This window comes from Hydra vulgaris, chromosome 12, assembly GCF_038396675.1.
Source record: "Hydra vulgaris chromosome 12, alternate assembly HydraT2T_AEP".
Lineage (NCBI taxonomy): Eukaryota > Metazoa > Cnidaria > Hydrozoa > Anthoathecata > Hydridae > Hydra > Hydra vulgaris.
Window position 1 is genome coordinate 70,353,789 of NC_088931.1, and position 25,538 is coordinate 70,379,326.

General features: G+C 27.9%; 1 protein-coding gene and 1 long non-coding RNA gene across 2 annotated transcripts; one reads left to right on the forward strand and one right to left on the reverse strand.

Annotated features, from left to right (window-relative positions):
• Positions 1–4,675: 4,675 nt before the first annotated feature.
• Positions 4,676–8,511, reverse strand: LOC136088973 (uncharacterized). Its single transcript, XR_010642675.1, has 2 exons — positions 7,479–8,511; positions 4,676–6,030 (listed from the first exon to the last, which is right to left on the reverse strand). It is a non-coding gene; the product is annotated as an uncharacterized LOC136088973 (long non-coding RNA).
• A 6,310-nt stretch (positions 8,512–14,821) lies between these two features.
• LOC105846215 (coiled-coil domain-containing protein 34) lies at positions 14,822–25,391 on the forward strand. Its single transcript, XM_065814266.1, has 3 exons — positions 14,822–15,238; positions 23,741–24,002; positions 24,709–25,391. The coding sequence occupies exons 1-3, from the start codon at positions 15,072–15,074 to the stop codon at positions 25,174–25,176; spliced, it is 897 nt and encodes a 298-aa protein (XP_065670338.1). The 5' UTR covers positions 14,822–15,071; the 3' UTR covers positions 25,177–25,391.
• Positions 25,392–25,538: the final 147 nt, after the last annotated feature.

The window sequence follows — 25,538 nt, forward strand, 5'->3', positions numbered from 1 at the left end:
TACATACATACATACATACATACATACATACATACATACATACATACATACATACATACATACATACATACATACATACATACATACATACATACATACATACATACATACATACATACATACATATTATCTTGATATAAATTTAAAAATAATTTATTTCAAATATAAAAACACATTGCACACTGTGTATCACTGATGAATGAATACTATTGGATTTCTAGATAGATAGATAATGACTTACCTAGAAAAATTCAGAAATTAAAGACATTCAGACGGTATCAAAATTATTTCAAGCAATCATTGTCATGTTGATAATAATTTATTACAAGTGGATATAAGTATGTTAGTAAAATGGTCTGAAGAATGGTTAATTAAATTCAAAAAATCAAAATGCAGAGTCATGTATATTCAATATACAATATCATACGCCCATGTATATTCAATATAGCAATATTGTTGGTAAAAAGAATTTAAGATATAAATTTAAATTGACCAACTTTGTTTAACTTAACTCTAACTGAGACAACAATCGAAAATGATCCTGGCATTTTCTTTTCTAATAATCTAAAGTAAAGTTATCAATAACTCAACTACTAGAAAAGCAAATAGAAAATTAGGCATGATAAAAAATTCTTTTGAGTATTTGGATGAATTTTCATTAAAATTACTAAACAAATCGTTAGTACGCTCCTTTTTGGAATATAGAGCAACAGTTTGGAGTCCATAATGGAAGAAGGAACATTTAAACTCTTGACTAACAACACAGGGCTACAAGAATCAAACTTTTGAGGAGAAAGCCATATAAAGAAAGATTAAAAATATTAGAATTGCCAACTTTACAAAATAGAAGAAGAAAAGGTTCAAATATATAAGATTTCAAAAGGGAAAGATATAGTTAATTTTTACCATCCTCCAGAATGATTTGAGCAGGAATGATCTAGCACAAGTAACAGTTGTAGAATACACATACAATTTACCAACTCAAAAGTTTGTCATCCCAAAGAAATAAATCATATGTTCCCACCAAACTTTTTAAGTAAATCGTATTATTCAGCTGCTAAGTTTTCCAATTGTAAACCAAAGACCTATGTTGTAATAACAAATTTGTAAAAACCGAGAACCTAAGTTGTGAAACACTCTGTTAAATAATGACCTTGAAACTCTTTTTTAAAATTAAAATGACTTAAAAACCACCAGAAATAAAAACTTCAGCAATATCTTTATCCTATGAAGACCTTTTTGTTAGATCTTAATTGTTTACCTTTTTTTATAAAATAATTTAGCTTATTAGTCTTTTTTTTTTAATAAAAATACATGAAATTTTTCAGATAAAAAAAATTATTAGAAAAAATTAAAACTAGAACAACTTATAAAAAAAGTTTAGTAAATTTTTTTTGTTATTTTCTAATATATCTATTTAAATACTTAAACTTCTTATTGTAAAATGTTTTATTTTTTAAGTAAGCTATCTTTGAGTTTATTTACGTTATTTATATACTTGCTTATTATTTATTTATATACTATTTATTTACTCTATTTACTTTATATAAGTTTATTTACTTTATTTACAATTAACTACTATATATTTTTAATATTTGTTTTCTTTAATAACTTAAATAATTTGAGCTACAATAAAAAATAGTGCATTTTTTAGAGTTTGGCTATATTTTTTATAAATTACTGTAGTAAAAATTTTATTTTGCCAAATACAAACTATTGAAATTATAAAACATATTAACGTTTGTTTTTTACAACAAATTTGTTTGATTTAACTTTAGTTTAAGATTTAGAATCTATACTCTACCATAACTATTTTATATTTATAAACTTCTATATTTTGCTAAGAAAAAATTTGCCTAAAACTAGCAATAATGGCTAAAAGCAACTTCTAACTACTAACTTTTTATCTAAATATGGATTTTGATTTAAATTCTGCATATCAATACATATAAGTATTATAGACATGCTGGAGTGAAAACAATTTAATGTTATGTTACTTTCACGATACTGTCTTTGTAGTAACATAATTTTTAATGAAATACCCACAAATATTTCCAAATTTAAACAAATTATCCGATGAAGTTTTTTTAAAAACATAATAGACAATCAAAGCAAGAAAAACATTCAGAAAAAACTCTCAAAAAAATGAAATGTTTACACATTGAAAAGAAATAGAAATTAATTTTGGCATTTTTATCAATTAATAAAATTCAAGCATATTCAGAAATCATAGAATGACATCTATAAATATTTGCTCCAAAAATAGAACAGTTAATTTAATTTATGCTTATTTTCTATTTCCAAGTAATTTAAAATTACTTGGAAATTAGTCAATCTATTTATAGTTATAAATATAAAACGGCAAATATACCCAGCTGCGATATAACACACACACACACAAAAAAAACAGCAAGAGGCTTTTAATAAGTTTTTTATTAATAAACGTTCTTCAAAAATTTAACAAATCTAAGGAGTCTAAAACTTTGATATAAATATCAAAGTTTTACCCTCTATCCAAAAAATCGGTATGCAAGCAGTTGTTAAAACTATAACCTATGTAAGACATTACTTTTTAATGTTTTTTTTTTTTTGCAGTTTTGGATTCCCCAATAATATTAATCTTGAAAATAAAACAAATAAAACGAATAAAAAGTGATACACCTAAATATATATATGTTATTTAGGTTCAATGCAATATTTGGGCATTTATCGCGTCATCGAAGGAGGCGTGAACTTCTTAGTTAAATCATAGTCTATAGAATATAACTATAAGTTATATTCTATAGACTATGGTTAAATGCTCTTGTCCAGTGATTTGTGACGAAACCGTTAGGTCTTGACGGGACATTTTATATTTTTTTAAGTTTTTTATTTTTGTTTTTTGTTCTATGAAAAACACCTAACGGTCCTGTTAACTAGAAAGTTCACACCACCTTCCTTATCGATGGTGTGAAATATGCCCAGAGCTCGCTTGAACCTTGGATCTCTCGCATCTAAAGCAACCGCTCCAACCACTTCGCCACAGCCGTTCATATATATTTTTCACAATAATAATATATATATATATTTTTTGATTATATATCTATATATATGCCCTTATCTATATGTTCATATATATATTTTTCACAAGTTTATTGCAAAAATACCAAAAATTGTTGTGGTGTTTGTCTGATTGTATTAAATGTCCGTATATATCAAAATTACCATTCTAAGTTAAAGTCCAGATAGGTTGATTTTACCAACAAGTATCAATCCGGAACTTTAAACAATGACATGTTAAGATTGGAAGTGAAAGCAAATCTGAGTCAAAACTCTTGCAAAACTGAACGCTCTTAACGATCCTAGGTCGACTATTTAAACAATTTTGAAACAAGTTGGTTAGTAATCTGTTCAAAGGCTTGGAACCCGCTTAATCTAACCTCATAAAACAAAGCTAGATAATTCACTTTGTGAAACTTATTGCTTCTGCAGTGCAATACAGAAGCATTTTTTGATAGCTTGATAACTGCAGATTAAAAAAGAGTCCTCTATAATAATCCCAAATGTAAAGGTAATGGCTCGCTCCGAACGAAAAGCAAGTGCATTTCAAATTACATTTAAAAGTGTAAAAACTTTAAAAAACTGTGAATTAAGACTTTTAAAGTGAACCACTAGATTGAGAAAATCAACCTTTAATAGAAATGTGACAGGCGGTTATCAAGAACGTTATTCTTTAAGGCAACAATGCAAGAACGTACTACACAACACGTTCTCTAGAAAACTTTAATATATTAGTTTGACAGGTTTACATCACCCATCAAACTAGCCATCGCATTTTATCCATATTTAGATTGGCACAGCGATTTTTAAGTAGAAAATTTGAAAACTTGGTTATTGTTAAAAATCTTGTTATTTCAAATCTAAAAAGTATTTAAAACTGCAATTACTATAAATATTCACACACAGGCTCACATACAGAACTTGTTTTCACACACAGATTCGCTTAAAGAACCTGTTTTGTCGCACAGGTTCACAATTTTTAATAATTGCAATATTAAGTTCTTTATTTATCCTGTGTTTGAAAACCTTTCAAACACAGGATAAATAAAGAACTTAATATTGCAATTATTAAAAATTGCGTTTTGCCTAAACCTACACATTTTTGAATTCAAATTTATTATCTATTTAGTTTGTCATTTGATATAATATGATTTCTGAAAGGAATAATAGCTTTACAGTCAATTTTATTTAATTTAATGATGTTTTATTGTTTGTTTGCTTGATTTAACGAAACCTACATATCAAATTAATAAAAGTAAATATTAAGATTTTCTTTAAATATAAAGAATAAGAGACTTACACAAATATAAACAAAAAAAAAAAGTTATCTAAACAACAACAAAAGATACGGATGTTTATTTAAAAGTAATTTTTTATCTAGTTAAACGATATAATATTCATTAGCTTTAACAAAACCAACCCGCGCTCTTCAGCTTAATACAGACAGAATTAAAGTTAAAATGGTTTTGTATATGCAATTTATAATCAATAGTCATTACTTATACTTGATAGCTGTTATACATATGAAAATGTGTTTATACTAACTTTAAAATTATTTAAAAAAAAACAGTAATTTTTTATTTACCATTTGAATAAATACGAATAGCATTTTATAATAATAAAAACATAAAACCTATTTAATATATTATGAATTTATTATTTTTAAAATTTTAACATACCAATATTAGAAAAAGCAAAAACAAAAAAAAGCATACATAAAAAGATTTTGATATTTTTAATATGATTTGCTACTAAAAAGTTCAGAACACGTTACAAATTTCCAATGCAAATTTCATTCGTTACAGAAATTGATTCGCAGTAGTGTTCTTTTTTTTAAATAAACCTCAAAGCTACTGCTGCTGGTTCAGAAAATGATGACAGAGACTGCATTATTGGGAATGGCGTTAGTTAAGGAAAGGTTTTTCTAAGAAAGTTAATGCCTGCTGATTGATGCTTTTTATGTTGAGTATATATAATTTATCATATCAAAAACTAGCATAGTCGTAAAATGCTTCATCTCTTGCTTTAGCAGCAAAAAAATTTTCTCGATACAAGTTCTTGCATTTATGTCTTTTAAATTTATTTAACTTGGTAATAAACACATCTATGGCTTGCAGAATATTAAATGAATGAGCTGGTAGAAAAATAGACAAAAGTTTTATGCTCGCCTAGATGTAATATTTGAAAAGAGTTTCAAAACGCAAACTGCGAGTTTTCAACACATTGCAATTGCTTTGTCTTGCTCATCACAGAAAATACAGTTTCAAACATGAGAACCGGAATTTATACCAGATAATTGATATTGTAAATTGATAATAACAAATTCAATTAAGTCATCAGTGCGAGACCATCACTTTATAAATGCTTTAACCATTTTTTTCTGAAATTGTAACTTTGAATATTTCTGATTAGTTTATGCAATTAAGGTAACCACAAATGAAGCATATGACATCATTTTGTTTTAAATCCTAGCTCTGTTGACAAAAGAACTTAAACGAACGCACTATTTATGACTATTGTTGTTCTTGCGACCTATTAGTGTCGAAAATGAATACCATACTTGAATACAAATTTTCTGATTTAAGTTTTTTTTTTCTTTAATGTCAAATAATACAGACTCTTTGTCTTTTTCATTGTACGAATATTTCCTTGTCGACATTTTAATTATAAATGGTTAATAAATACTTTTCAAGTCATTTTAGTAATTTATTACTTAGCTTGCTTATTACCCTTTTGACAGTGAGTGGATAGATCAGTTGGTTATAGCGTCAAACAAAATGCTAAAATCTGGTTTGTTGTGCGATATGAGTTCCAATCAAAACGCCAACAACTCAGCGCTTGTGTGGTACTTCATACGGTACGGTACGCAAAAATTATGGTCAATAACGAGCGCTGCTCCGGATTAGCCTTTCTAACTTTTTGTGGTTGTTCCTATGCTAAGCCAACAATATCTTTGGATATAAGAACATTGTATAAATAAATCCAAAATCCCTAAATGAAATTAAAAAAAAATCCAGCATGAAATTTAATGGAAAAAAAAAATGATGATAATAAAAATGAAACTAAAGATAGTTGCAGCACGAAACGACGCACAGTGACTCAAAACAACAAAAAATTGGTAATAAACCTCACGCAACTTTTCTATAAATTAAGTGCTCTTTTTTAAATAATATTAAATTGCAATAATTTTTTATTTCAAAAGTATAAATAATTTTTAATAAAACTTTTATTTTGTATTTTATAGTAAAAAGAAGTGAAAAAATTTGATATTATTTTCAAAGAAATCTGAAAAATGTGAGATTTTTATTTAACATAAATAGAGTAGTTTTAATTTAAATAAAAGTGTATATTTATTTTAAAGATAATCTTTTGGCTCTATATATTTCAAATTTACTAAAAAGAAAAAAAAAGTCTGATGTTTTTGTTTAAGTTTAAAGACTTTTTTTTTAAAAAGGCAGCAAGTATTTGTATTTTTTTGGTTTATGTGTCAGCTAAAAAAATGTTCCACCGAGTTCCAAAAAAATATATTTTTTTTTTAGTTAATTAATATTTCTACTTTTAAAATATAAAGGGATTACTGCGGTCTCCAGCGGTATTGGAAGGTCTTAACACTGATCTCAAAATATAACTGGATAGCTGGTTCTATTGTTTTTTACGAAAAAAGTTGAAGCTAAAATTGGCCTCCCAAGATGGCGGCGATTTTAGTTCCTAGCGGTGAAACCGATGTACAATTTAAATGGCTATATCAAATTACTAAAAAAATTAAATAAATAAGCTTATAAATTTGTTATAAAAAAGAAAACAAATAAATTTTATAAATATTAGAGAAGAAAAGAAATTATTTGTTTGTATAATTTAATTTATTATTAAATGGCATTTACAAATTTAGTTAAGTCTTATGTATAAGTATTGGGAACTAAAAACTATAAGTCTTATAGTTTTTAGTTCCCAAATCTGTATGCTAGAAGGTTAATAACATAACAGTATGATAAACGGCAATCATTTCTACCCTCTATATTCTCTACTACTATATTCTCTACTTTTTGTAGTAAGATGTCATTTTGTACAAATTCTACACGAATTGTTAATTGAGTGCTGTGAGTATACAAAAACTTAGGGGTTCCTTCTGGAATTATATTATACTTGAATTCTATTATTGCATAAATTATTTGAATAAAATATTATTAAGTGTCACTTATACTGGTAAAAAAAAACCAGGTCTGAATTATAGTTATTTATAACAACTTTTAAAACAAATAAAAAGTAAATAATAGTTTCTTATAGTTTGAAGGATAATCACTCAATACAATTGAAGAAACAAATGTATATAAAAATACATTTGTTTGAAAAAAATTTATTTATATCTTTATATAGAAATGTTCAAAACATTTCCTCCTCTTTGAAATATCTCCTTAACTTTAATTAAATATCCTGCTTACCTGCTGTTAAGTATTATGGTTATATATTACAGCTGGCTGACTTTTTTTAATATTAATAAACTGTAAATAGCTGTTAAATAATTTTATAAATATGTTGTTGAGTTTATTTGCATAATAGATTGATTATATGACATTAAATTCAAGAAAATGATTTGCTAAAGAATATCATTAGTCTTAAAGAGATTACTGCTACACAAATGATCTTGTATAATCGAAAAACTGATTTCATTGGATATTTGGCAGCAATTAAATCTGCTCAAGGTATTTCTTGACTGGGTTGAAACAGAAGGCTCACCATTAAATTATTTATTATCATATAAGCTCAGTCAAAACCATCTAGAGCTCTTTTTTGGTGCAGTGAGATCTGCAGAAATGTTTAACAGCAATATCAATTGCCAACAATTCACATATAAATAACTTTTTATGCAAAGTACCGTTCAATTTTCAAATGAAAACTGCAGCATCAGAGATAAAACTCATATATATGTTTTAGACGATTCTTTTGGTGATTTTAGTACTAAAATATCTTTTACTGGAATTGAATTAATAAGAAAATATGATTTGTAGGAGAGAGAACCAACAGTTAGTGATCACGATAATGCAGATATTCCAAATTGCAACAATTTATTTGAATACAAAAAAACTTTGATCCCATAAATTGCTGGATACGTAGATAAAATGACTTCAAAAAAAAAAATATCCTCATTAAATGTCAGAATGCACTAGTACTCCCTTTTCATTTAAAACAAAATAGCTTTTTAAAATTCAAAGACAGGAGGTTTGATTAACCAACCATAAGTGTTATATGCAAATAAACAGAAAGGTGTTTCCAAACTAATTGGTTGTTTTAATAAATTGCTTCTTTCCAAATGAAATTGGAATTCAAAATGCATTAGCAAGTGCTGCTTTGAGATCAGTCGATTTCTTGAAAATAATAATTGATCTAGCTCCTCATGTTTGACTCAACTATAAGTGATAACAATATATTTTCCTTGTTTTAGCTCATTTGGCAGTTTGGCTGCCAAATTAACTAGAAAAATAAATATGTATATATATATATATATATATATATATATATATATATATATATATATATATATATATATATATATATATATATAATAAAATAATGACACAAATAACTATATAAAAAAATTCTAGAAGGAACCCCTGAGTTGTTTGTACTCACAGAGCTCAGCTAATAGTTCATGCAGCATTTGTAAATTTGTGATATCTATTTGAAAAACTAATTTCATAATAGTTTATTTTAAAAAGATATTTAGCTGCCTACCATGCAGTTATGTTATTAACCTTCTAGCACACAGCATTGGGTAGTTAAGAACTAAAAGGTGCATAAATTGTATTATAAACAATATTAAACAAATAATTTATAGTAAAACTAAAATTAAAAGAAAGTACTTAAATGAAAAATAAACAAAATAAGAATAAAATTATTTCAGTTTTTCAAACTTAAAATAATTATTCGAAAGATGTTTGGAAATTGTTAACTTGTATAACTACTAGTTCCTTATTTGTTCTTTACTAATGTTAAATAAACTAATTCTTAATTAAAAAAAAAACTAAAATTTTTTATCTTATTTAATAACATTTATTTATCTTTAAAAAAGCAAGATATTATACAAACTTGTTTAGAATATATTTTGTTAAACAAAAGAGAAATTTACGTAAATATGTAATATTGCCTTTTTTTTTTTTTAATTATTGTTATGTAAAACCAAAAATTATATTTGAGGCATGTAAATTTTATAATACTTATATATGTAAATGACATATAAGTTCGTAACAAAAATTTCTTCATTTGTAATCAACCGAAACCGTCGCCATCTTGGGAGGCCAAAACTGGCTTCAAAAAATTTGCCGCGTACGCTATCCAGTTATATTTTAAGATCAGTGGGTCTTAAAGAAATACAAATGTTGTTAAACACTTAAAAACCTTGGTTTCCGCCATTTTTGAAAGCATTTTGTTATACCGTAAGATTGGGTGGCTTTAGCCCTATCGGATGACTTTAGCCCAAGCAAAATTTTTGTTTAAATATGGTTTTAAATCGATACCTCAAGGTATGCCGGTTAATGTTTAGTAGCAAATTGTGGGAAATTTATTATTTATTTAGTCTAACTTAGTTTACTTAACTCGAGTCTTTGTGATATTATTGTAAGTTGCACTTTAGAAGAAGCACCTAAAATCCGAATTTTTTTAGGTGTGTAAACTTTTACATCGATAGCAGTACCTGGAGAAGGTTTTTTATTGGAATATACACTGAATTAATTTTAAACCATTAGTGTTTGATTCTATCTTGTTTTGAAAGCTTAACAGTTTATTACTTTTTTGCAATTGAGATTTAAAAAAAATAGGTTGTCTTTGGCACACTACATAGGGTGACATTGACCCGGGCTAAAGTCACCCCATGTATTAGAGTAAACCTTTTTTAGTGATCATTTATAGATATTATGGTAGTTACTATGACATAGTAAAAGGGTATTTAGAGAAAAAAGGCGTCGTTATACCTCAGTTCAAAAATAATTTTCCAGGTAGCGATTGGATTCTATCTTTTTTATAAAGAAATCCAGAACTCACAGTAAGATTTGCAAGCAACATAAAGCAAAAGAGAGCAGAAATAGGAGCGACTGTGATTGATAACTACTTTATAAATCTATCAAATGAAATAAGTAATATATCACCTGATAATATATGGAATTATGATGAAACCAATCTCAGTGATGATCCAGGTAAAAAAAAAAATTAACAAAGCGTGGATGTAAGTATCCTGAACGCATAATTAATTCTACAAAGACCTCGTTCTCTGTAATGTTTTGTGGCAATGCTAATGGTGAATTGCTACCACCTTATGTTGTTTACAAAGCTGAGTCATTATGGAATACATGGATGGAACATGAGCCACCAAAAGCATGTTATAACAGATCAAAAAGTGGTTGGTTTGACTCAACATGTTTTGAGGACTGGTTTTTCTCTTTACTTCTTCCAAGACTTAAGACGGCTCATGGAAGAAGTGTCATTATTGGTGATAACGTATCTTCACATTTGAGCATTGCAGTACTGGATGCATGTCGAAGCAATAACATAGGATTTGTGGCATTACCAGCAAACTCTACACATCTCACGCAGCCATTAGATGTTACCTACTAGACCTATGAAGATTACCTGGCGCAAAATATTATGTGAATGGAAGGAGAAAGGAAAAGGAAGGAAAGTTGCTTCTCTTCCTAAAGATGAATTTCCTAGGCTTTTAGACTGTTTAATTACCAACTTAATTAAACATGGGAATGATAACCTTAGAGCTGGTTTTTGCAAAACTGGAATTTTTCCATTAGACATGTCTTAAGTGCTTTCACGACTACCATGTTGTAATGTAGGTTTAGACTCAACTACTGATTTAGTAAGCGAATCATTTTTAGATCATTTATGTAAGTCACTGGATAATCCCTCAGATGGTTCTAAAAAACCAAAGCGACATAAAGTATGTGCTGTCCCAGGTAAAAGCTTATGTTTAACAGATATATCATCTTCTGTTATAAATGAAAATAATAGATTAAATTCAAATAATGTAGATACACCTATCAGTATTATAAATACAATTGAGACCAACAACATTGACTTTGCTGGCCCAAGTACAAATACTGGAACTACTGAGACTTCTAATCTAATTTTTGCGGATGTAAGTTTAGTTGTAAAAAGTCATACAGAATCTTTAGATCATTCAGCATTAGGCAAAAAGAACTTTCAAAATATTGATAAAACAAAAAATGTTTGTAAAAAGGAGAAATTAAATCTTGTAGAGAATTGTTATGTAATTGTTAAATGCAATGGAGAGTTAAATCCTCGACAGGTTTGTTTATTTATTTTGAATTATTTATATTTAGCTAATCAATTAGTAAACTTTATAACTAATTATTTTAATAACTAATATTATTTAATGTAATAACTATTGAATAATTTTAAAGTAACTTTCGAAATTTTTTTTTTTGCAGTTGAAAAAATTAAGAAAAAATGGAGCAGAAATTACCATTATGAAAAAAAATGGACTTAACTGGAAATGGTCACTACCAGCAGTGCAACTTTTTTTTCCCCAGTCTGAAATAGTCGATTTTATTGAGGAACCAAAGAAAATTTTGAAAAGAGGAATTTATTCAGTTCCGGAACTTCACTAAATTTTTTAAACATTTATTTAGTCATTTTTGTTTACTTTATAGCTAAACTGTTTTGTTTACTTGGTACCTATACTTGTTTAGTTTGTACCTATATTTTATTTAGTGTATACAAGAACTTTGTTACTAAATCTTTTTTTGTCACTTTATTTTTGTAAATTTATTTTCTTTGCCTAAATATTGTTGTTTTTATTGTTGTTTTGCTTCCTTTAGTCCCTTTTTACAGGGTTGGGCCTAAGTCATCCTAACACACAGGGCGACTTTGGCCCACCATTTAAACCACCCAAAAAATACTTCAGGTAAATAATTTTCAAATGGGAGACAGATAGTTCTAACTGTCCTTTCTATGCACTTCTAATAGTACTTAGTGTTTGAGGAAATAACTTTTGTGGCTTTCATGCAATAGACATTAAGGTGCAAAATGGGCCAAAGCCACCCAATCTTACGGTAATTAAACAAATGAAAATGGCGGGAAACTTAAATTTTATTTTTTTGCTTGTATTACTTGCTCTAATATAGTTTTTAAATCATAAATATTAAATAAAGTTTTAAAAAACGTGCTTTTATCATTATATACTATTTAAAAGTTTGTTAAAATGTTTATTGACAATTTTGAAGAACGATTTATTATTCGAAAAGTACAACATGTTTGAAAATGCTTAACTAAACAATTTATTAATTCCTGTAATATAAAGTTAACTTAGTAATTTAGTGTTTTTACAGGATGTAATAATGTGACAACTGTTAAAGCCTTAACAAAATAATATTTTAAACAGTGTAAAGTAAAAAAATATATAATGTAATTTAAAATGTTTCTGATATATAAGTTTTATTATATTGATGGCTCTTAAAAACAATAACAATGAAAAGATTAGATCTTATCCTAAATATACGTGAGTTAGGACTGGATAAATTAAGATTATGGAAGGATTTACTTAATGAAATTAAAAATACTGAAGAAATTCGCAAAGAAAACTTAAACAAAATAAAGGTTGCTTAAGTTATATTTATTTCAAAGGTGAAGAAAAAACTAAAACAATGTGGACGAAGTTATGATACATTTATACAAAAAGAAAATAGTTGGCTTCAAAGAAATCTTATAGACAATAAAAATAGCCATTTTGGTTATGGAAGGCCCCATAAACAATAAAGTGTTCTTGAAGAGCGAAGCAAAAAAAAAGAACTAGCCACTGAACATCATGAAGCTCTATTTTTAGCTTCTGCAAAAAGTGCAAATGCTGCTGGAAAAAAAGCCTCTATTTTAAAAAACAATATTTCCAATGTGTTAGGGAGTTTAGAAAAAGTTTATGAAACTTTGGATAAAACCTTTCCCATTAATATGAGTGTAGAGGAAGCTCTTGCGTTAAAATTGAACACTGATCTCAGCAATAAACAATATCAAATGATCAAAAACTCAGCTCTTGTACACAATGTACATATTTATCCTACCTTGAACGATATTTTCGAGGAAAAATTGAAATGCTATCCTGAGAATATACATTTTTCTGAAATTTCTGCAAAGTGTACTCTTCAAAGCATGTTAGATCACACTGTGAGTAAAATAACTGAAATGATTGATATGCCTAATTGTGGTCAAGGTAACGAAATATTTGGAGTTTTATATGGAAAGATTGGTTTTGATGGAGCATCAAGCCAAAGTATTTATAAACAGAAATACGAGGCAAGCAACACAAGTATAGAACTTAAAAGTGAAGAAAATCTTTTTAGTACAGCTTTTGTGCCTCTATTGCTCAAAGTAGAAGATGTCGAAATTTGGAAAAATGGAAATCCTTCAAGTTGTCACTTTTGTAGACCTCTTCATCTACAATATAAAAAAGAGAGTCCAATTTTATCAAGAGAAGAAGAATCAGATCTAAAAAATCAAATAAATACCTTAAAGACGTTTCGCAAAGTTTTTGATATTGCAAGAAGAAATGTGACCTTTAATATCAGCTATAGAGTTGATCTTACAATGTTTGATAATAAAGTAGTTAACGAACTTACAGAATCCACTCAATCCTGCAATGGGTGCGATGCTAAACCCAACAAAATGAACAATATTAATTTATTAAAAGCAAAAACTGAGAATAAGTCAGCCTAGGGGCTCGGAATTTCAGCTTTGCATTGCTGGATAAAATGCTTGGAATTTATTCTTCATTTGAGTTATAAAATTGAAATTAAAAAGTATAAGCAAAAAACAATTGAGGAAAAATTATCTGTAGACTTAAAAAAAAAGAGATTCAGTTACTCTTCAGAGAACGGTTAAGCCTATATGTTGACATGCCTAATATTGGGTCTGGAAAAACCAAAATACTGCCAGATGAGCATTTAAAAATAGTGAAGTTTTTTCTGAAATTACTAAAGTTGATTGTGATATAATTGAAAAATTGCATAATATTCTCATAACCATATCTTGCGGAAACCCTATTTATATCAATAAATTAGATTTATAGTGCACTGAAACAGCTAAACGTGTTGTGGGTTTGTATGACTGGTATTTTATGCCTTCTACTGTACATAAACTGCGACGGCATAGTTCTTCTATATTACATAAATTACCTTTACCAATGGGGGTATATTCGGAAGATGCATCGGAGAGTTTAAATAAAAAGATAAGAAATTCTAGACTTAAGCACACGGCAAAAATATCAAGGTTAAACATAATGATGAATCAGATGCACTACCTTCTAGTAAGATCAGATCCAAAAGTATCAAGCATATCTTTTAGAAAACATAAGAGCTATCGAGGAAAACCGTAACCAGACAAAGTTATTAAATTAATTGTAATGTAAATAATAAAATAAATGTAACAAAATAGAGTTTTTTTTTCTCTATGCATCAACATCCTTTAAAGACTATTTTTTAAAAAGTATCAAGTAGAGCAATATAACATGATAATGTGTTTGTCTAGAAGATTCTAAAACTTAAAGAAAATTTTTTTGTACGCGTATAGTCACCTTTAACGCGCGCATACGCGTATTATACGCGTCGAAGCTGCGCGTAAAAAAAAAATCAACAAATTTGAAATCTTCGACCCAAAAACTATTATTTTGATATAACATTATTTATTTAAAATTTATGTCAAATTTCATCTAATTTTTGCCGTTTTTTGATCGTATTAAGTCACTGTGCGACACAATAATTAAAAAAACTACGGTGCCGAATGCATAAGTGTCACTTAGGCAACTGCATTATACCACGTAACTTGTTTAAATATCCAATTTTTTAGTTGCTGAGTCGGAGATCTATTGTGGGTTAAATGATTGAAATCATTTTTTACTTATATTATAAAGTGACAATAAAAGTTTTATCATTTAAAACAACTTATGCTCCATACATATATTTGAATATTTGGATGTATGCACCACATTCAGTTTTCTGTCATCTATCTATAGTTTAAACTAGAAGATGTATAAAGGATTCAAATGCTCTTCCCCAAATCTAACCGAAAAAAAAAGTTATATTTTTAAAGATTTTCCAGTCAATATAACATTTGAAGCAGATACCATGTTGCCTGAATCAGTTGATTGGTCAATCAAATCATCAGTACCTAATAAACCAAGTAATAACCAAAGGTATTAAATAAATGATTGGTAATTTATTTGATTTACTCATATCTAATTTTAACATATATAATGCAGGTAATGTTAGCATATCTAATGCAAAGGTTTTAAACAGATTGCACTTTTTATAATGGTTGTAAACCCCCTTTAATATTTTATTATATTGCTAGTTTGTACTAGATATGTAAGTGCACAATTAAGCAATTTTCTTAATCTCATTTAAAAAAAAATTTATGTATATATATATATATATATATATATATATATATATATATATATATATATATATATATATATATATATATATATATATATATACATACACACTTTTTATACTAAAAACCTTTGAACATTGGAAAGCTCTCTAATATTCATAGTTATTTTTTTTCCTGTTAAATTTCAGATTTCTAAAAATTTACTTAAACCCCTTTTGAATTTTCAAAATTCACTGTATGTTTTTTGCAATCAATTTGCCCTAAAATTAAATAAAATTTTAAAAAAAGGCAACATTTGCAAAATTTTTTCAAAATAATAAGATATAATAAGGTATAATGAAAATAATGGAAGGTATAGTCAGATGTAACCTTGAAACTTTTCTATATAAGTTCAAACTAATAGTCAAGCAACAGCATGGTTTTGTTAAAAATAAATCAAGCTTAATGAATCTACTTAAAACACTTGATTTTATTTCAACTGCCTTAGAGAATGGTAAACCTGTTGATGTTATTTTTTCTGATTTTGCCAGGGCATTTAACACAGTGCCACATAAAAAATTGTTGCCTAAACTTACAGCTTATGAAATATCTGTTCTGATAATACAATGGATTGAAGCATTTTTAAAAGAAAGAAAACAAAGAGTTGTGATAGGCGAAAATGTATCCTCTTGGACAGAAATTACCAGTGGTGCGCCACAAGGGCCAGTAATTGAACCACTCTTGACAATGAGGAGATATGATTCAACTTTTTAAATTCTTCAACGGTTTTAATGATTTGGAAACAATAAAAAAAATTAGTATTCAACAAACTCAAGCAAAGGTCACATTTTATGCTTTAAATATGTTAAAAAAATCACTAAGCAAGCATGTCATGAAAACTTTTTACTTAATAGATTGGACAATTTATGGAATAGCTTGCCAAGTGAGTTGGTTAAAGCACAATCAGTTAACAGTTTTAAAGCACGTCTTGATTGCTGGATGAGCAGCAATCAAGCAAATCAGCTGTCATAGTGTGTTAATACCACACTCACTGGCTCACATCAGTTACAGAAATTATTAATACTAATACTAAAATAGATTGAAACATAACATATTTATCTTCAGAAAAATGGAAACCGAAATTTTAACTTTTTAAAGTTAGTTATTCCGAATATTAGGAATTGCCAATTCTAATAAATTAATGCATCTAAATTCCATTTTTAAAGTTTAAAAAATTTGTTGAATTTATAGCTTTTTATAGTTTTGCTATAAAAAGCTATAAAATGCAAGTAAAATGTTTGTATAACATTTCTGAGATTATCAGAAATTTAAAAACAAGTTTAAAAAATGATGCAAATATTTTAATGTAAATAGGCCAGGTGCAAATATTTTCACAAAACTGTAGAAACAAGCCCTTGCTTTGCAATAATTTACTTATAATCAAATAGCAATCTGTATTTAAAAGTAAATTCCAATCTCTATAAATAAACATCTAATATAAGGCTTTGTTACGCTAAATATACTTGATAACTATGCATCAAATTTGAAATATTAAAAAAAGTTTAAAGTTTTTAATTTAAACAAACAACAAGCAAATAGTTAAAATGTATATGATATTGCTAGTTTTTCAAAAATATGCCAATTTAGGTCTTAAAACAATTGTACTAATATTAAAACTTAAAATATAATAATCATTTTATAAAAACCATTAGAAAAAAAAAATTATAATCGAAAAATTTTATTAAAGTTCAATTTTTTCATTTTTAGTTTAAAATTTTTATATAGCATTGCTTCATTCGAAACCAAATAGGAAAAAAGTTCAAGGGAGTTAAGCAACCCCTAAATTTAACTTTTATTACCTAATTTTGACATGCAGTGTTATTTTAAATAGAACACAACAAAGAGTAGACACTTCCAAGATGTTGATTTAATTAGCACTTTGATATATATACATATATTTATACTACAGTGCATATAAATATACATTTATTACTTTTTTTGCCAAATGAAATTTATAGGGTTTTTTGAATGAAAAAAATGAAATAATAACAAATAATGAAAAAGACTAATCATTGCCCTAACAGGGTTTTTTTAAATTGTTTGATTTGAAGATATTTTTATCATATATGATAATTGTTTTTGAAATTATGATTATTATATTTGAAATTATATAATTACGATTTTTTGAGACCCTACATGACATAATTTTGAAGAATTTTTTTTGATAGTACTAGGGACCTGTCTGATTTTAAAGAATCTTGGACCATCCCTAAATAATTTTTTTATTTAAAACTTTTAAGCTAGGAGTTTTTTTTTTTTTGAATATCTTCGCTTCCAACAAGGCTGCAAATAAATACTAATTAGAGTTGGAAGTTACTGGAAGAGAAAAGATAAAGATTGTAGAGCAAGATAATGATTGACAGATGACTTAAAAGATTGCAAATTATATGAGTCAGGAAAGCAAGATGAAGGAAGTGAATTCCAAAGGACTGATGTTTGAGGAAAAAAAACTAACGAATAAGAGTTTTTGGAGCACTTAGGAACAGTCACAGAAAAAGGATGAGACTTTGAAAAAGGATGAAAATTGAATGATAATTAACACGATAATTAATTTTAGTAGATGGCACAAGAGACATGATAGTATTTGTAGAAAAGAGAAAGAGAAGCAACATTATGATGATGTGATAATGGTTGGAGGTTGGCTGCCAGAGCAGGTCCAACTATGTTTACAATGCGTTTTGTACCTTGTCTAAAAAAGAAAGCGCATCATTAAAAGATCCGCCCCAGATATGGCAACAGTATTTCATACAAGGCCGGATTTGAGATTTATGGAGATAGAGAGCAGAATCCGGAGAAAGAAAGTGTCGAGCTTCATAAAAAGATGCAACCTTAGCAGAATCTGGAGAAAGAAAGTGTCGAGCTCAATCAAGAGATACAACCTTAGCAGATGCTAATATTGCAATGGATTTGATATATGGTTTTAAAGAAAGATCGGAAGTAAGAGTTAATCCTAGAAGATGAAGGGTATATGACTCATCGAGTACATTACCATTCATAAATATAGGAAGATCTAAATTATTGCGATAATGATTGGCTGAAAAAATTGGGTTTTATCTGAATTAAAGTTTACCAGCCACTGTGAGCTCCATGCTGTAGCAGAAGTGAGATCCTTTTCAAGCTCAAATGCCCCCTCCAAGCAATCAGAGGGTGTTGGCTTCTTATCATGACAAGAATATCATGATAAGAATAAAGAGGAGTTACTAGAAAATAAAGAATAGAGTTAAAGAGCCAGGAAATGGTTGGCTGAAGGCTTGAAAAGTTTTCAGTTGTATGATTCAGGAAAACATGAAGATGAAAAAGAGTTCTGAAGGTATGAAGTGCAAGGACAAAAACTAGACTAATAAAAGTTTTTAGAGAATGCAGAGCCAGATACAGTAAAAGGATAAGACTTTGTTGAATGATAATTCAAGCAAGTATGAGTTTTGGTTGATGGAACTAGAAATTATAACTCCTTTAATCAACGACCATGATACTATAAGTAGAAAAGAGAAAAAGACGCAACCTTATAATGAGAGAGGCTCAAGCTTGACATATAAAGCAGATCCAACCATGATTTACAATGCATTTTAGGACCTTGTCTAGAATAGAAAGAGCATCATTAGATGAACCAGCCCAAATATGACAACATTCTATACGGGTACGAATAAGAGATTTGTAGATGCTAACTTAAAAATAAATATATTGTATATGGTTTCCATGAGAGGTCATTAATGAACAATAATCAAAAGAGAGGTAAATAATAGGACTCAGTAAGAGGGTTGCCATTCATTAATAATTGAACATCAACAGTATTTGGGCAGTTGTTGCAGTAAATAACTGAGTTTTGTTAGAGTTAAAATTCAAAAGCCAATGCAAGACCCGATTTTTTGATGTGAGATTGCCAGGAAGATCATTAAGAATAAGAAGAAAAACAAAACAGGACCAAGGGTAGAACCTTGGGGTACCCCAGAAGTTGCTGGAAATGAAGAAGAGTGTTGGCCTTTAAGAATATCTTTGATAAAGCAGTTTGAAAGAAATGATTTGATAATCTCAAAAATTTTTCCAGATACACCATATGAAACAAGCTTATGGAGAAAACCAGCATGCCAAACTTTTTCAAAAATTTATATTAAGAATAATAGTCCTAGCTCTGCCACCTCTTTCTAATGCACAATAAAAATTTTCAGTCACAGAAGTTAGCAAGTCTGCTAAAGAGCCAGAAAATTGAAAACAGTATTGATTGTCTTGCAGTAACTTATTTGACTCAAGATAGGGTGTTAGAAATTTGTTGGTCAAAGACTCAAAGACCTTGCTAATAACAGACAGAAGACTGATTGGACAATAGTTAATGGCGGTTAAATGTTCTCCTTAGTTTTTAAACATTAAAACCACAGGTGTCATTTTCCAGCAAGCAGGAAAACAAGGTTCAGTCAAGCACTTATTAAATAGTTTAATAAGTGAATTAAAGATAGAATCAAAAAGAGTTCTGGAGACCACTTTTGTAAGAATTCCAGGAATGTTGTCTGGACCACAAACTGTTGAAGAGTTTAATTAAGCAATGACTTTAGAGCGGAAGCTGGAGTGATTTGCATGTCTAGCAATGGGTTAACTTGTTTAACTGGAATGGAAGGAAGAGTATGGCCATATGATTTAAGAGTTGAATGAGAAGTAAAGTTTTTTGAAAATTGTTTAGCCTTATCCTTGGAAAGGTTATAAAATTAGTCCCATGAACGAGAGATGGAATGTTAGACCTACCTTTGTAAATGATGCTGTTGAAGATTTTTTTAAAGTCTCTTAAGTCTAACTTCTGAGATAACATACCAGATTTAGTAATTTGGGAATAATGGAGCCTATCATCAGGTAGCATCGTTTCACATTGATTTGCAATAATAAGTAGGCATTTCTTCTCAAGAGAGTTGTACTTTTACAAAAGATGAAAAAATTTATTACAAATAGATATAGCTGCTGCACAAGAAAGTAAAAATCATGAAGTAGAATGAGGCTTTACGTGGAAAGACAAAAAGGAATAAATGCTTCCATTCTTGCTTGGATCTGGGAGGTTACATAGGAGGCACATTTATCAGTGGAGAGAGAATAGATATCAGCCCAAAGATCGTCACGTAGAAGATCATTATTAGAATCCCAGTCAGCTTTAGGGTAGTAGTAAGTAATTTGATTATAGTTCTAAGAAGAATTATGAGATTAAAGATTTATAGAGATCATTGCATATTCGGAATCACCTAAAGGAGAACAAGGATAAACTGAACACAAGGTAAGGTCAGAGACAAGACACAGATCAAGAAGTGAGGATAAGTGATTAGGGTTACAGAGTTAACTGAGTAAGAAATTAAGAAACACAATAATTATGGGCTTTAGTGCCAGCATGATAACAGGAAGAATTGCATAGCTACTTCAACGAGGTACAATCAAAAATCTATGAGTAGAGTCAAGAGAATCCAGCAAAAAACAGCAGCAGGAAACAAAGTAACTTACATCTGGAGTTGATTTTTTAGTCTTTGCTTAAAAATAGCTAAACCTACTAGGCAGTAGGGCATAGGGCAAATAATACTAGGTTACTTGATACCAGTAGCAGTGTGATCGTGATGGTTCTGAACCTTACCTGACCAGGACTAGTTTAAAAAAGTGACTTCACAGGGTTCCCACTCCTCCTTAAAAAACTTAAATGACCTTTAAAAAAAAATCTCCTTAAAAGTCCTTAAATAACCTTAAAAAATGTTAAAATTTGACTGCTTTCCTTAATATTTCCTAATTTATATATATATATATATATATATATATATATATATATATATATATATATATATATATATATATATATATATATATATATATATATATAGCAATGTAATAAATTATTGTAATTTTTCTGTTTATATTAAAAATTTATTGAAAAAAATAAGATTCTGTTTTAAATGTAATTGTTTTCTCTTTAATTCTCATTACTTTTTCTTTCAAAAAATTGTTGCTCGCGACCAAATTTCCTCAAGTATTAGAAAAATATCTCCTTAAATCTCCTTAAAATCTTTACTTTTAGCCTCAGTTTTATTAGTGGGAACCCTACTTCATGTAAGCATGTATATATTCTTGCATGGTTGTTTCTAAGTTTTTACCATAAAATATCAGTTTTAGGTTTTTTTTTAATTGCTTGCCCCAACCAAACCCTCAGTCAATATAGCAGCACTTCGTTGCGAGTCAGGCTATTTGTCAGTCGATATAGTACTCTATTTCGAATCAGGCTATGAGAGTCAATGTAGCAACACTCTGCGCATGTTTTACAGTTAGAAAATAAAAACATTCAGAATGTTTTTATTTTTCAAAAATAGAATAAAAACATTCTAGTCTTTTAATTTGCTTTTTTGTGGTTTAATTAGCTCCCGCAATTAAATTAATGCATTTTGACATAATCTAACCTTAATTTTGTCAGCTTTAATACCACAAACAAGTAAAGAGACATTTTACTTATTTGTGGAAACAAACATGTTTTCTTAGCCATAAACTATATATACATATACATATATATATATATATATATATATATATATATATATATATATATATATATATATATATATATATATATATATATATATATATATATATATATATATATATATACACACACACACACTAGGCATGACTTATATTTGATTAGTATTGATGACAGGAAGTACACTTCATCTCATTTTTGCTAAGAAAACCTTCAATGCAGCAAGACATGAAACAGGTTGTACTGGATTACATATGACCTGTAGCAGGGTGACTTTACATAAAATTATTACATTAAATCATATACAGCTCCATAAATATTGATAATTTATGGAGTTGTATATGATTTAATGTAATGATTTATGGAGCTGTGGTAATATTTCTTTTGATAAAATTTTTGAAATGGATTTGCATTTTAAGACTTGTTTGTTGTTAAAAATTTTTATTATGTTTACATTTTCAAACAACCCTAACCTTTTAACTAAACATTTAGTTTCATTAACATTTGAGTTATGTCACATCATTCAGCCAATCAATATTTTCAATCAAGCTTGTGTCTTTTTTTTAAAACTATTTCATGTAATAAAATCTAATGGTCTTTTTAATGCTTCAGCTTGATTAAGCCACCTAATTTGACAGAAAAAAATTTTCATCTTTACTATCACTATCTTTAAGCAAGTGTTTAGACTCTCTGTAATAATGACCGTGGCCTAAAATGATCAGTTTTAGTAACAAGTTCCATTGCATCCATCTTTAGTGCAGTGATATGAAAGAGTGTCTTTAGTGCAGTGATATGAAAGAGTGTCATAGTTGAGTTTTAATGTCACAAGTTCAATATTTATTTTTTCAATTCACTTGCATTATCTATAGTGACACCACAGATTTATCTATAGTGACACCACAGATTTATCTATAGTGACATCACAGATTTATCTATAGTGACACCACAGATTTATCTATAGTGACACCACAGATTTATTTATAGTGACACCACAGATTTATCTATAGTGACACCACAGATTTATCTATAGTGACACCACAGATTTATCTATAGTGACACCACAGATTTATCTATAGTGACACCACAGATTTATCTATAGTGACACCACATATTTATTTCTGGTAATTCAAATTTGACTGATGCTTATTTAATTTCAGAGAATATATTATTTAGTTGTGCCTTTTATATAATTAATATTTAACAGTTCTTCAATTACTTTAAAGTAATACTTTGTATTTCCAGAATATATATGCTTCACATTTATTTAATTTTTCTTACAATGATTATTAAATATTGATTGATGTCTAACTTTCCTAGCAATTGCTGGTTGTAAAAGGCTATGAAAACAAAATGTGTTTTTTAAACAATTTTTTTATCTTCAATAAAAAGTGTAATTAAATGCTTTATTTTTCATCATTGATTGTTCTCAAGAATGTTTTTTCTTTAGCAATTTTATCAATACTTTTAAATCATCAACGACTTTTAAATTTATCAAAAGTTGCACCTTGATTTATAGTATAGTGCCTGTTTACACTATAACTTTTATACACAACAATTTTCTCCAGACAAATGAAACATTAGAATTACTTTGCATGAGTTAGGAGCATGAATATAAAATTTTTTGAATCATTCAAAATACTATTCTATAATATGTTATAGTAATCATATCGGTCAAATTATAATAAAAAAATGTTCTAGACTTTTGCATTGTTTTGTTTAATCAAACTATAATAATTTTTAATTCAATTTTGAGTTCTTGAATGTTAATTTAAGCTCAAACATGCACGATACTTCACAAAAAAAGTCATGGGATGACTGGGTTCTTAATAAAGCTCTTTTGGATCTCAAAAAGAAAGAGTTAAAGAAAAAGAAAAAAAATGATGAGTTAATTGAAAAAAAGAAGTTATTAGATGATAAAGCAAAAAAAGAACAATTAGCTAAAGAAGTTAGGGAAGAGTGGTTAAAGCAAAAAATATATCTGGCTGCTAAAATGAAAAAAGAAGCAGCTGCCCAAGATGAATTTGAAAGATTAAAGGTAAAGAATGTCTTGATATTTTTCATAGTTAGTACTAATAACTTATTTTTTAGTAAATAACTAAAGATGACTTAGTATCAAGCACTGTATCTTGGCCTTTTTTATTAGTAAATAAGTTTTTTTTCTCATATACTTTATATGAAAAATTGTAATTATATTAACTAATTAAATCAGTTTGACAGTTGATAGATACCAAAATACCAAGGTTTGTTTACATTGTTGTCCTTACTGACCTCTTTTTTATGATGAGTTTATTGTTGCACAATCAAATTAGAGAAATGTATATTGTGCTAAGAAAATTTACTCAAAGTAACTTTTTTTTGAGCAGCACATTTCTTGTTTTTCACTTTCTTTTTTTTTTGTTTACATCAGAAAATATCTTGGTAGCAAAATATTTTTTTTTTATGTTTATTGAACTGATGTAAATAAAATGCAATTTAAATACTTTTTTTGTATTTTTTTAATTTGGTAATGAAAATCTTGTAAGATTTCGTCTCATGGATACATAGATATTAAGCAACCTTTTTTTCTTAAGTTTTTAATGATGAACTAATTGAATCTTGAGTTTCATCCTTTTTTAGAAGTTGATGTCCTACTTTTCATAAAATTATTCAATTAGATTTTTGTTTTTATTATTATATTAATCTTTTTAACAAATGGTTTTGAAAATATTCTATCAAATATATTTTTGCATAAATATTTCAAGAGCGCTCAAAAGAAAGAAATTGTCCATCAGAGGTCGAAGGAAAGCTTATCTAAGTGGATGGAAGAAAAAAAAAACCGTGATCGCCAAATGAAATCAACAAAAAATGAAGCTCGTCGTCAGACAGAAATCGAAAAAATCAATAAATGCATTCAATCTGACATAATTTATAAAAATTGGTTAAGCGAAGCTAAAAAGAAAAAATTACCTAGCCGTTATTCATACGGTTACGCAAATGGGTCTTTGTTTAGTTACTATGACATGACAGCTACTCCAAATCCATCCTTTACTAACTCAGAGCTTTGGCTAGATCAGTCTGGTTCAGACGGTGTAAACGAGAAGATAGAACTTTTTTGTTCTCCCCCTATGCTTTGGAAAGATGTTAATACTAGGCAACAAGCGAAAGATAGAACTACAAATAAAACAACAACAAACTTAGTAAAAAAACATTCATGCTTAAAACTATCCTGAAGAAATTAAGTTTTATTATTTTATTTGTGAATTTTTTTGTTTGTAAAATATTTTTGTGTGTGTTTGTTTATTTCCGATCTATGGTTTTTTATGTTTTTAAATAGGGTCTGAGGACCACTCTTGGTGTTTCTCCATAAATAGTTTTTTTCCTAAATTGTTTTTAATTGGTTTTTGTTACAATGTTTATATATTATATTTTCTATCGCTATGAATTAAAATCTCTGACTTTTTAGTTCATTTTGACTCAATTTTGAAATTAATAACTATTAATTTTTTTTAATCAAAATTTAAATTTTTTATAAATAATTGTTAACTTATTATTCGCTCAATCATTTAAAAACAACGAGATTATAGAAATCTTT

Coding starts and splice junctions, on each gene's coding strand:
- LOC105846215 (XM_065814266.1), top strand. CDS start 15,072: ATGTATAAAGGATTCAAATGCTCTTCCCCAAATCTAACCGAAAAAAAA. Junction 15,239..23,740: donor AAACCAAGTAATAACCAAAG/GTATTAAATAAA, acceptor TGTTAATTTAAG/CTCAAACATGCACGATACTT. Junction 24,003..24,708: donor ATGAATTTGAAAGATTAAAG/GTAAAGAATGTC, acceptor AAATATTTCAAG/AGCGCTCAAAAGAAAGAAAT.